We start from the raw sequence: 13,511 nt of genomic DNA on the forward strand, positions 1-13,511 counted from the left end.
AATTAGCTTGGGCCAGGAGACTTGAACTCATTTATAGTATCTAGGTCAACCCTGTCACTTTTTGGTCCTGAATCTGAGGTGTCTTGAGGTAGAGTAGATTTCTAACATCGCGTAGGTAAACGGTTGAAAAACCAGGCCTTAGAACCTAGACCTGCCAGTGTTCTTTCCATGATACTACACCAAGGGTTCATTCTAATCAATGTCTTGATTTTACTGTGTTCGTTGACCACTGAATGTGGTTTTAACTCTGAGGAGCCATATTGCAAGTATATGCTGTTGGTCACAAGGGATCTAGTTGCTATGGGTCACTGTAAATAAATGATCTCATTTCCTACATATCGTATGTGAAGAATAGGACACTAAGAATCAATATAAATTTTCTTTGAATCACATTCATGTCAGTTAGGAAGTGCTTTATCCCTGTTTTGTTGTAATCTATTTAATTAGAACTGTTCGGAACTGATTGTAGTGGTCTTTTGGTTAGGCCAGGGGAGTATCTACCACTTAACCCATTTACCCCTAGTGTTCCATTATTGGAACACTAAACTTGTGGAAGTTATTTATATCCTGCTGCTCAAAGTCATTGCCAAGGTCTGATTTTTCACAAAAAAATTTGCATCCTCCCACGTAAATGGGTTAAGTTCAATTTTCTGAGAACCGTGACTACTCCTATATTACATGCCAGCCATTGCTGAGCAGATTTCCTTCCAGCCTCTCTTGCTATCAGAATAATGATTTTGTTGGTTCGTTATACGTATTATCTAAGAATTAGTTTATGTAGATACCATCTTATAGTGGTAACTTGTAAAAGAAGGCATATAATTATCTGAGTGAAATAAAAGTTTATTCTATTCATGGGATGATATGTGGGCACTCTTATACCAGTTTTCTTAATACCTCAGGAAGACTAAAGAAAGATTTATGAACTTTCTTAAATTAGACAGTATGGCCATGAGCTCTAGTCATTGCTAAATTGAGTTGATGACAGTTTCTTTGTACTATTTTATAATCCTCTAGGGCTAATTTTTACCATTTGCCTTACGAAGCAGCATGGCAGAATGGAGAGAATTCATACTTTAAATTCAGTTACAGCTTAAGTCTAGTTTTATTTGGGATCTACCATTTGCTACCTGTGTGGCACTGGGAGAATTATTCAACCTTTCTGAGTCCTAATTTCTTTAGCTGTCTGTTGTGAAGTGTATAAATTATATAGGAAGTCACTAGCATGGTGCTTGGTGTTAGAATTAATATATGAAAACTCTAGTATGGTCCCTGGTATTAAGTAGATGCTTGGTAAATAACGATGGTGGTTATTATACATAATGTGCATATGGGTTTCCTTCTTTATATATTTTGATTTCATCGTTTTGGTTCTATATTTTAGAAACCATGTAGTTTAAAACTTAGATATAATTAAGGATTGTCTTTTGACAGTGAGAAATAATTGTGCTTGGGGATAATTTTGAATCTAGAATTATTTTAAAGGTTTGCTTTAAAATTTTGAAATCATTAGGTAAAGAATTTTGTGTCTTAGAGCTAAACATTAGTCAGAAATTGAGACAGTGTGTGGCTCGGTGCCGTGGCTCACGCCTGTAATCCCAGCACTTTGGGAGGCTGAGGTGAGTATATCACCTGAGGTCAGGAGTTTGGGCCTAGCCTGGCCAACATGGTGAAACCCCGTCTCTACTAAAAATAGAAAAATTAGCTGGGTGTGGTGGCAGGCACCTGTAATCCCACCTACTTGGGAGGCTGAGGCAGGACAATGACTTGAACCCGGGAGGGAGAGGTTGCAGTGAGCCAAGATCACACTACTTCTCTCCAGCCTGGGAGACAGAGAAAGAGCAAAACAAACAAACAAACAAACAAAAAAACAAAAGCCAAACAAAAAAAATCAATAGAACTTGGAGTGCACTTGATTTTTTAACTATAAATATGATCATGATCTGTGAAGACATTTTACTCTTAATTGAATAAACATCCATGATGGGATATTTTTTTTCTTGGACAGACTGTTTCAATATCATTAAGCTGTCTTTTACCAAACATTAATTCAAAATTTAAAGCTAAATCTTCGAACACCAATTTTATACTTAGTTATCTCTTTCAGGCTTGATTATTGTTACATTTTTCCATGAAGACCGGTATAATGATATTTAGTTTTAACTTTACAGAAACTGTTTTAGCTGAATTAGGAGGTGTTTAAGTTTGTAGCCTTGCTGTTGTGTCACTTGGATTTGTAAGATATCACTTGCTAGAACAACTTTGTAAAAAACATAGAGCAGGTGGTAACAGCTTCCCTTTGCCACTGACAGCATAGATGTACTGATAGGCAGTTAGTGGAAGTACTAGGATTAGGAAACCATTCTCCTAAAACAATGCCAAATATTTTGTCTGCTCTACTGCCGGATATTACAGGTGAAAGTGTTGTAGTGAGTAAATTACTATGCATAGATTTTCATGGGGACTGACTCATCTGATGTTTAAAACTCTGATATTAATTTTCTAACCCTTTAAATAAGGTTATTAGTGATTCATATTTATTGGTTTTTTTTTTGTTTGTTTTGTTTTGTTTTTCTTTTGTGACAGAGCCTCGCTCTGTTGCTGGGCTGGAGTGCAGTAGCTCGATTTCGGCTCACTGCAACCTCCGCCTCCTGGGTTCAAGTGATTATCCTGCCTCAGCCTTCCAAATAGCTGGAACTACAGGCGTGCACCACCACACCCCGCTAATTTTTGTATGTTTAGTAGAGACAGAATTTCACCATGTTGGCCAGGATGGTCTCCGTCTCTTGACCTTTGATCCGCCCGCCTCGGCCTCCCAAAATGCTGGGATTACAGGCGTGAGCCACTGCGCCTGGCCTGTTGGCGCAGCCTCATCCACAAGGCTCTTAGGCACAGAATACTCTCTTTAGCTTAGGTGATAAAAGAAGTTAGTCTTCTGCTTACCTTTTTGGATTTCAACTTTTTATTTTTGTTTCCTTCTTTGGTGTTTAAAGATTGATGTTGGGGTTTCTGATTAAAACATACACATTGCTTTTATTTGAAGAAACAAAGGAACTTGGCCAGGCGCAGTGGCTCACGTCTGTATAATCCCAGCACTTTGGGAGGCCGAGGAGGGTAGATTGCTTGAGGTCAGGAGTTCGAGACCAGCCTGGCCAACATGGTGAAACCCCGTTTCTACTAAAAATACAAAAATTAGCTGGGCGTGGTGTTGCACGCCTGTAATCCCAGCTACTCAGGAGGCTGAGGCATGAGAATTGTTTGAATCTGGGAGGCCGAGATCGCGCTACTGTACTCCAGCCTGGGTGATACAGTGAGGCTCCATCTCAAAAAAAAAAAAAAAGAAAAAAAAGGAACTTGTAAGAAAAATGGACAAAGTGTATGAACAGACAACTCAAAGTGAAAGAAATAGTACTACTACTACTGGTATAATGAAAATATCATTTACAGTTTTTGCTATGTCCTAGACACTGTCTTAAGTGCTTCATATGTATACTGACTCATTGAACCAATGAATTAGTACAGAGCTGGGACCCAAACCCAGGAAGGGTGGCCCCATCTGATCAAAGATGTGATACCACATACTGATTTCCTCCTAGCAGAACAAGGACTGTCTATTAATAGAAGTACATACCCTTCTATTCAATTGGCAGATATTTTAAAAGACATGCAATTTGGGAGGTGGCTATTTGTATTGGGGAGACTATTAACTGAATAGTAATGTGGTAGCATTCATCATGAGTCTTGGTATATTCATATTCTTTGGTAATTCAGTATTAATCAATCTCTTTAAAGGAAATAATCAGGAAAATAACAGTGTTCAAGGATGTTAACCAATTATAGTAATTACAATAGTGGAAATAAAATGGAAGATTGTCCAGTTGTTATGGCATGGTTAAATTATATTTTTTCCAATGAATAGAATATTATGCAAACATTAAAAGTGTGTTTTGAAGAATAATTAGTAATATATAAAAATAAGTGAAAAAAGGGCCGGGCGCGGTGGCTCAAGCCTGTAATCCCAGCACTTTGGGAGGCCGAGACGGGCGGATCACGAGGTCAGGAGATCGAGACCATCCTGGCTACCTGTGAAACCCCGTCTCTACTAAAAAATACAAAAAATTAGCCGGGCGAGGTGGTGGGCACCTGTAGTCCCAGCTACTCGGGAGGCTGAGGCAGGAGAATGGCATAAACCTGGGAGGCGGAGCTTGCAGTGAGCTGAGATCCGGCCACTGCACTCCAGCCCGGGCGACAGAGCTAGACTCCGTCTCAAAAAAAAAAAAAAAAGTGAAAAAAGATATAAATCATCCAATATGGTTCCAATTTTAAAGCGTATATGTACAGAAAAAGAGGAAGGACATATACGGTAGGATGCTAATGATTATTATAACGTGATTATGGTGTATTACTTCTGAACTTCTTACATGGGCCATGTAGTGCTTTTATATTTAGAGGAAACCAAGTGACATACAGGGAAACCCTAAACGATGCCAGTGCCGGCTTTTTACTAAACATATTCATTAAAAATTTAGATTTGCATATCTCAGTGTAAAGTATAAGTTACTGAATTTTAGGTATTTTTAGTTTGTATATTTTTGTAACTTTTTTGAAGCAAACCTTTGTTTTTTTTGTTTTGTTTTTGAAACAGAGTCTCGCTCTGTCACCCAGGCTGGAGTGCTGTGGCGCGATCTCAGCTCACTGCAACCTCCACCTCCCGAGTTCAGGCGATTTTCGTGCCTCAGCCTCCTGAGTAGCTGGGATTACAGGCGTGCGCCACCATGCCCGGCTAATTTTGGTATTTTTAGTAGAGATGGGGTTTCACCATGTTGGTCAGGCTGGTCTCGAACTCCTGACCTTGTGATCTGCCCGCCTAGGCCTCCCAAAGTGCGGGGATTACAGGCATGAACCACTGTGCTCGGCCTGAAGCAAAACCTTTTTAATTTGGATTAAATGAAAGGTGATTTTTCTTTTTCTTAAATGTGGTCATTATAGTGATTGATCGCGTTAGCACTTTTAGTATGTTTCAGTTATGTTAGTAGAAGATATGGCTGTTTTCTACTGAGTGGTACTTGTTTTTTTTGTAAACAACTTGCTAACAAAAATAATTGACCTTGTGAGGAAGGAGATGCATGAGTAAGGATTCAATGCAAGGACCTCCTGGTCTGTTTGGTACAGAATTAAATTGCGAATCTGTTTTACTAGTAGTTTTCAATATATAGTTGTACTTTTTAACTATTTAGCTTTCACTTGTGTTCACTCTTTGAAGTTTAGCTCTTAAAGATTTAAGAAATCTTGAAATGTAAACATATGTAATGGAACAAAGATACAGTATCTGTTCTCTGCTGGTTGCAAGTTCTCATGTTTTACAATGTTTGTAAAAAATAAAAGACCAAACTACATTAGGGAATTGTTACAGAAGCAAAGCTTTTCTATTTGCTACATGTTAAAAAACATGAATAAATTGCTGATAACTTTGCATCAGTTTTCTTAATTGCGTCTACCTAAATAGACTTGGCGTTCATGATGAAACACTCTCATGCTTTATGCTCACTGCTTCTCTGCTTCCCTAATTAAAAAAGGATTGAAACTGTAGCTTGTGGATGGGAAGAAATTATTTGAAAGAAATTATTTCATTTATACAAACTTATTTTTAAAATCTTACTTGATTTCTGAATATAATTTGTGAGTTGAGTATTGAATAACATAGAAAGTAGTTTTCTATATAGGGACTTTTTAGTAAATGTTTAGACAAATGATTCAACAGGAAATAATGATTATCAGCTTGTTTTATGTTAGTATTTAATGTAAAGAGCTATGTAGAAATCTTGATAGAAATTAACTTTCTCCCACCTTAAAATTTGAGAAGATTTGACATATGTTCTTCACTGGAAGGAATCTTCTTAGGAAGTTTCGTGTAAATATTTATTTTAGCACAATTGCTTTTCTGTATGGAAGACTGTTTTTGGTGGTCTGTAAGTAAAAAGAGAAAACGATTACAATTTTTTTGTCTTTTTCCAGGCTGAACTCACGGGAATCAAATGGCGTAGGTACAATTTTGGAGGGCATGGGGACTGTGGACCCATAATTTCAGCCCCAGCCCAAGATGATCCAATTCTGTTAAGTTTCATCCGCTGTCTGCAAGCTAACCTGCTTTGTGTATGGCGTCGTGATGTCAAACCAGATTGCAAAGAGTTATGGATATTCTGGTGGGGAGACGAACCCAACCTAGTGGGTGTAATCCATCATGAACTACAGGGTAAGGTTTCTGTTTTTTTCTTAAAAATTATTTGCATCATATTTTTTTGAACATTGGTAAATTTCAAACAGATTATTAAGACTTGTCTAAAAGAAAGATTTTAAGTGTTTCATGGATATCTCTCTCAAAAGGAACATTCTCACCCCTCTTCCTCTTATCCCTGTTTTTTTTTTTTTTCTAACTCTTGTCCTTTTCCAGTTATGCTGAGAATCAGAACCTTGTGAACCACTGCTTAAATTAAATGAGAGTATTGTGTCTCCTGGGTGTGGTGGGGTGGAAACCAGGCTAAGATCCACTGTTTTTAAATGATAGTGAATTGTGAGTAACTAACGAGACAGTGAATTGAACAGTTACTGCTTTTTTCCTTGGACTGTGGTTGTTATGGTTCATTGCCAGCTGAACTGTTGGGTGGAAAATTGGAGAGATACAGAAATTTAGTTTTGAGCCTAATTGGACAAAATTGTGAGATTACATTGAATAGCATTTTGAGGAAAGATGAATATATGCGATCTGGTCTGAATTTGGTGTAGCAAATTTTCTCTTGCTTTTATTTCTGCTTTTCATGTAATTTGGTGATTCCAGGAAACATTGGCTCCAGTGTTGCCTGATTTTTAGCTTCAGATTGCATCTGATATCTGGAAACTGAATTAATATAAGAATTTCATTTTTCTAAGCTGCTTTATATATTTACCACAGTTTTATAAGCAGGAAATTTTTTCAGTTGTCTTTGAATTTCTGGTAAAAATTTTTACCTTTCTATCTAAGTGTTTCTATTTAGTATGCCAAGGGATTTTCTAAACCAAGACTAATTCTAATCTTCAGTTAGGGTATTAACTCTTTTTGACTTAGTCTCCTAGAGCCAACTTTTATTATCTCCAAACTATATTGTGTTAATCTGTGGCTGAAAAATTTCAGATCGTGTTTGAAATGTTTTGTTACTTGATGTTTTCAATTTTTTTTTTTAAAGGAAGGAGTAAAGCTAACTTTAATGTATTTTCGAGGCTCTATTCTAAAGCTTTTACATTTGCCTAAAGGATTTCCTGCCAACTTTTGCTTGACACCTTGCTAGTTTTTCTTGGCAGCCATTTTTTATCTGTGATATCTCCTGCCACAGCAGCCAGAGGGCGGTAAACCACAATGGACTAATTGAGCTGTTTACTTTATGGTCCATTTGTCTGTTCAGCTCAAGCCTTTATTCTGGTGTTTTTTAGGGCATTTGGTTTATAAATATAAGAACCCATTCTGGGTGACATTGCTTGCTTAGCTGGGTAATCAGCAAAATCCCAGAACTTAATGTTCATCCCAAAGCCTGTTTTATGTAGTTAACAGTTAACTTAGGTGAAATTAGAGTTTCGGAACATCTGGATTCTGTTTATCAGAATTTTAAAAATAAGATGTCGCCTAGAAGATAATCACAACATTTTTGTTTGTCCATTAAAATATGGAAACATATTTTTAATTTTTTCCCATGTAGTAGAGAGGTATAAAGCTTTTTAAAAAAAGTGTCTTTCTTATTTTTCATGATTGTTTCTGACTGTCATCTTCTGTTTCTCTGTATTAATCTCTTACATTTTAGCTTTTTGGTCTGCTCTTTGTTAGTGTGGTACATGTCATTTTGCAGTGATGAGGAAACCAAACCCAACTGCTAATTAGGCTTATTTAATTGATAATATAGAATAAAATTATTTATGTATGCCAACAAAGAAAATTGTCAGTGTTCTTAGATATAGCTTATGAAATTATTGTTATTTTTCATGGGCTTTGTTACTGAGTTAACAAAGGGATAGGGCATTTAAATTTTGGTATAGTTGCTTTAGATTGCATGTGTAGATTAATATCTTCAGTATTTTTTGATAAAGAGTTAAGCAAAGATTGAATTATTTTTAGATTTTTGAAAAATTCCAGAAATGCTACATTTAAATTAGAAAATTAGAAAAACAATCATCATATGGAGAGAACAGAGAAATAAAAATACTGAAGTCTGAGAGAGTTTTAGATGTTTTATGTGTAAATGAAATTGGTACCATACAGGTTTTCTAATTTTCTAATTAAATGTAGTATTGTGAACATTTTCTCTTGAGAATGATTACTTTTCTTTTGAGTTTGAAAGTGGTATAAGCTGTTTATATCTTGTATTCTACTGGGAAAGTATTACAGTAATGGAATAATTAGAACTTCATTGACTGCGTCTGCTCTTTTTAATATGAATTTTGAGCAAGTTTTTAGATCCATTTATATGAAGTGTCCATTTTTGTAGGTAAAAGTAGTTGAAAAAGGTAATACATGATTCAGCCTACTAATGGAACATATCTAGCCTTGATTAGAAAAATAAGTGTCATAAAGACAACTTTGTTTCAAATAAGGGGAAATATGATAGCAGTCATGAAAAACTGAAGGATACAAAGAGAATATTTTCATTGGTAGCCATACAAAGTGGGGATATTTTAGACTCTATTTCATTCTCTAATATAGTTGAGTCATTTTATTTTGGGTAAAATAAATTACAGGCCGGGCATGGTGGCTCATGCTGGTTATCCCAACACTTTGGGAGGTTGAGGGGGCCCGATTGCTTGAGGCCAGGAATTCGAGACCAGCCTGACTAACATGGTGAAACCCTGTGTTTACAAAAAATACAAAAAAATTAGCCAGGTATGGTGACCTGTGCCTGTAATCCCAGCTACTCGGGTGACTGAGGCTGGAGGATCACTTAAACCCAGGAGCCCAGGGTTGCAGTGAACAGAGATCATGCCACTGTACTCCATCCTGGGCAACAGTGAGACCCTGTCTCAAAAAAATAAAATAAATAAATAGTAGCAGAATCCTGCTAGCAGGCTTTAATGTTAAGCATGAGATTACCGTTATTTGTAACATTTTTAAAATAGGGACATTTTACGTTTCTTACATTGCTTCTTAGTTATGTTATTTGGCATTTCCTGGCTGGTCACGGTGGCTCATGCCTGTAATTCCTGCACTTTGGGAGGCCTAGGCAGGAGGATCACCTGAGTTCAGGAGTTGGAGACCAGCCTGGCCAACATAGTGAAACCCCCTCTCTAGTAAAAATAAACAAAAATTATCTGGGCATGGTGGTGGATGCCTGTAATCCCAGCTACTGGGGAGACTGAGACAGGACAATCGCTGGAAACCGGGAGGCAGAGGTTACAGTGAGCTGAGATCACGCCACAGCACTCATGCTAGGCAACACAGCAAGACTCCATCTCAATAAATAAATAAATACATACATAGTAGCAGAATCCTGTTAGCCAGCTTAAATTAAGCATGACATTACCGTTATTTGTAACTTTAAAATAGGGACATTTTACTGTTTCTTAAATTGCTTTTTAGTTATGTTATTTGGCATTTCCCTTTGTCTTCATAGTGTATTCCAAGAAGCGTACTACCAAGAAACCTCACAGTGAGATATAATACCAAAGCAACCATCTTGCATTTAAATGTATAAAGTATCCCATAAAATGAGAATAATCCTACAGGGTACACACACAAGTTAGTTTTATATTATACTTTTTGTTTAATTGCTTGAAATATCTGTGAAATAGTCTGAGAGAAGACTGTAACACATTTATAGTCTGTCCTTGTCACTTGAATAAACACTTTTGCGCTCTTGTCTGGGGAATTGCTAATATGTGTGGTGTAGTGAATTCAGAGCATGGACTCTGCATTGCTTGGGTTTAAATGCTTGCATGATCACTAGCTGTGTATTCTTGATCTAATTATTTAACTTAAATTGTGCCTCAGTTTTCTCACTGTGAATTAGGTTATGAGGTTAAGAAAAATTAAAAGTACTTAGAGCAGCCTATATAGCAGTTAATCTATAATTGTAACTATTGCTGCTGCTACTGTATAAAGACCTACAGGCTGCGAATGAATTGTGGCAAGAACAGGTTACCTGGGTCTTAGGTTAGGAGTGAAATAGTCTCCCCTCTAAAAGGCTGAGTAGGTCGGTCATAGTGTGGAGTACACAGAACCGAGGATAAGAAATTTGGACTTAATTTGATAGATTTTGAGGAATTAAAGGTTTCTGATCAGAAAGAGATACAATTAGGAAGATTAACTTAGTAACATACAGGATTAATGTGTACAGCGAAACCATAATATTGTGATTTTAAAATTCTAAATTGGAATATAAACTTAAATATTCTGTTCAGGATACAGATTTATTTAAATTAAAAATACTAATGATTATATACTATAATTCATATTAATAGTCTTTAACACTTTTATTATACCTTTGCTGTTTTGGCTTGACTAAATTCTATATTTTAATTTAAGTTTTAGAGATTAATACGGTGTGCTGAATGGACTTCTCCTCATCTGCCAAACAAATACTTCTTGCCTTTTTTTTTTTTTTCTTTAGACGGAGTCTTGCTCTGTTGCCCAGGCCGAGTGCAGTGTGCAATCTTGGCTCACTGCAACCTCTGCCTCCCAGGTTCAAGCAATTCTCCTGCCTCAGCCTCCTGAGTAGCTGAGATTGCAGGTGTATGCCACCACGCCCGGCTAATTTTTGTATTTTTAGTAGAGATGGAGTTTCACCATGTTGGCCAGGCATCTCAAACTCCTGACCTCAAGCGATCCGCCCGCCTCAGCCTCCCAAAGTGCTGGGATTACAGGCGTGAGCCACCGCGCCTGGCAACAAATACTTTTTAAATAAACACAATATTCTGGCCAATTCACTGCCTGTTAGTTAGTGGTGGGAAAGACATGCAATCTGGAAAACCCAAAATAGTATAGAGAGCAAACACAGAACTGCTGATTGCTTGCCCCAAAGCATTACAGATCTCTGGTCCAGAAGGAGAAATATCAGATTCAGTCTAGTATGTGCATAAGAATGTTTGTTGAATCAATTAATGAAACCTATTTTATGAGGTTCTAATGTAGTGCGGTATTGCACTCCCAGAAGATTGACTTATAATCAAATTGTGAAAATTTTTAATGATTTGATAATGTGAGGATATTGAAGCCTAGTTAAAATAAGGCATATTATTTCTGGTTTTAATTCCCAAGGGGGTAGAAATAGCCAATTTTTGGGGGTATATTTTCTACCAAAAATATTTAGCACTAAATATGGACTGTCTACAATTTTAAAATTTATGTTGTCTTTATTTTTGATTATTAGACAAATATAAATTAAGAATACATCTGTACAACTCTAAAAATGATCGTCCCTATAACAGTATCAGAAGTCTTCTCAATTGGTTTTATTGTCAGTACATGGGTAGATTGGCAGTTATTACCCTTTGCTGTGAATTTAGAGACATAAATATAGCCTTTTCTGTTTTTGAGAGTGCTACCACCTATGCCAGGAGGTGTGGGTGATTGTAAAAACATTAGACATAAGAGAGCCTGGAAAAATGGATCTGTTTTCTGACAGTGACCACGGTGTAAGATAATTTAAGGTACTAGTACTATTGTTTATTGAACTGATTGCAACTGGGCATTTTGTAGGAGTGTGGGAAAGCTGAATTTTTTTAGTTTTATAATCTGTATCTATAGATTACAGTCTACAATTCCAAATGGTGGGATTGATAAAACCTTTGTTTAGATAACTCCAAGCAAGAACCTAACTTCTCCACTCCTCCTAGCTTTTTATTTTTAAATAAATATATTTATACACTTATATTGCATATGCCTGTTTTGCCACGTGAACTATTTGAAGGTAGTTTTCAGACTTCATGGACCTTTGCCCCTAAATACTTCAGCATTGAAGTGAAACACTTTCTTACATAACCAGAGCACCTTTGTCGTGCACAATAAATTTAATATCAATATAATTATCTAACATTCAGTCCCTATTCAGATTCCCCAGTTGTCCCAGCAATACCTTTTATAGTTTTCTCTCTCTGATCCAGAATGCAATCAGGATCACACATTTTTAGATGGCCTCTCATTTAGAATATTCCTGAAGTTGTCTTGGGAATCAATGATATTGATGATGTTTGAAGGGAGCAGTTTAGTTGTCCCGTAAAATATTCCACATTTTGAATTTGTCTAATTGTTTCCTTACAGTTAGAGTCAGGAAAAACATTTTCGGCAAAAATATTGAGTAGGTGATGTGTACTTTTCATGGCATCACATCAGAAACATGTCATGTCAGTTTGTCTCTGTATTGATGGTACTGAGCTTGATCACTTGATTAAGGTAGTGTCTGCCAGATTTCTCCAGTGTAAAGATATCCTTTCCTTTTGTAATTGTTAAGTAAATTTGGGATGAAACTTGGAGATTGTGTGAATATCTCTTTCCTCAAAAGAGCCTAATTTTGAGCCTGTTTAAACCAACCGAAAACTTCCAGAATCACCTGCTTTTAAAAAATCAGTTGAAATCAGATGAAGAATACATTCTTAAGTCACAGCAGAGTTCAAGAGGAGAAGAGAATAAAAATATTGAAGATATGCCAAAGGCAAATTATAATGGCAGTGTCACGCTCTGAAAATGAATAGCCCCTGTTGCTTAGTATACCTACAAAGAGAAGTGTTGACATTGAATTTTCTAAAATCATAGACAATAAAGTATGTAGGAATATATTACTGTGTATTTTAGAGTCTGTGAACTTTCAATTGATTTTTGATGGTTTCTGGTTATCCTTAACTAAATGGTAAAAATAATTTCATCAATATTATACATGAATTTATCAGTTGAAATTAAAAAGTTGCTTTCTGGAAAAATAATGACTATTGTAGATATAAAATTGACAGGAATGAATTATCTCTTGGTAAAATGTCATTCATTTTGAAAATTTCTTTCAAGGAGAAAATCTGATCTTTGACTCATTTTCACTCTGTTTTTATATCTTTTTTCTTTAGTGGTGTTGAATTTGTGAGTCATTGAAATTAATCACTGACTGAATTGGAAAGGAGTTGTATTTATAGTACTTTGATTTATTTATTTTTCAAGTGTAGAATTCTGGTGATTTTGAAAACAGGAATGATACCATTTTACAGCAGCATTGTAGATTTGTAGTATTTTAGATTGGTATCACAGTGCAGCTGAAAAGTAAGTTTCACTTTACTTTGTTGTTGTTGTTGAGATACAGTCTCACTTTGTTGCCCAGGCTGGAGTGCAGTGGTGTGATCTCGGCTCATGGCAGGCTCTGCCTCCCTGGTTCAAGTGATTCTCCTGCCTCAGCCTCCCAAGTAGCTGGGACTATAGGTGCTTGCCACCATGCACAGCTAATTTTTTGTATTTTTTTTTGAGTAGGGCTGCATGTTGGCCAGGCTGGTCTTGAACTCCTGACCTCAAGTGATCC

General features: G+C 36.4%; 1 protein-coding gene across 2 annotated transcripts in view; it reads left to right on the forward strand.

The window, feature by feature from the left end:
* Positions 1–13,511, forward strand: part of MED13L (mediator complex subunit 13L) — a 327,210-nt gene that overhangs the window by 36,162 nt on the left and 277,537 nt on the right. For both annotated transcript variants that reach the window (XM_033220469.1, XM_033220470.1), the window contains exon 2: positions 6,016–6,253. In XM_033220469.1, coding sequence (XP_033076360.1) covers positions 6,016–6,253 — 238 coding nt within the window. The remainder of the gene's footprint in view (positions 1–6,015; positions 6,254–13,511) is intronic.

This window comes from Trachypithecus francoisi, unplaced genomic scaffold (assembly GCF_009764315.1).
Source record: "Trachypithecus francoisi isolate TF-2019V2 unplaced genomic scaffold, Tfra_2.0 Lachesis_group11, whole genome shotgun sequence".
NCBI classification, from domain to species: Eukaryota; Metazoa; Chordata; class Mammalia; order Primates; family Cercopithecidae; genus Trachypithecus; species Trachypithecus francoisi.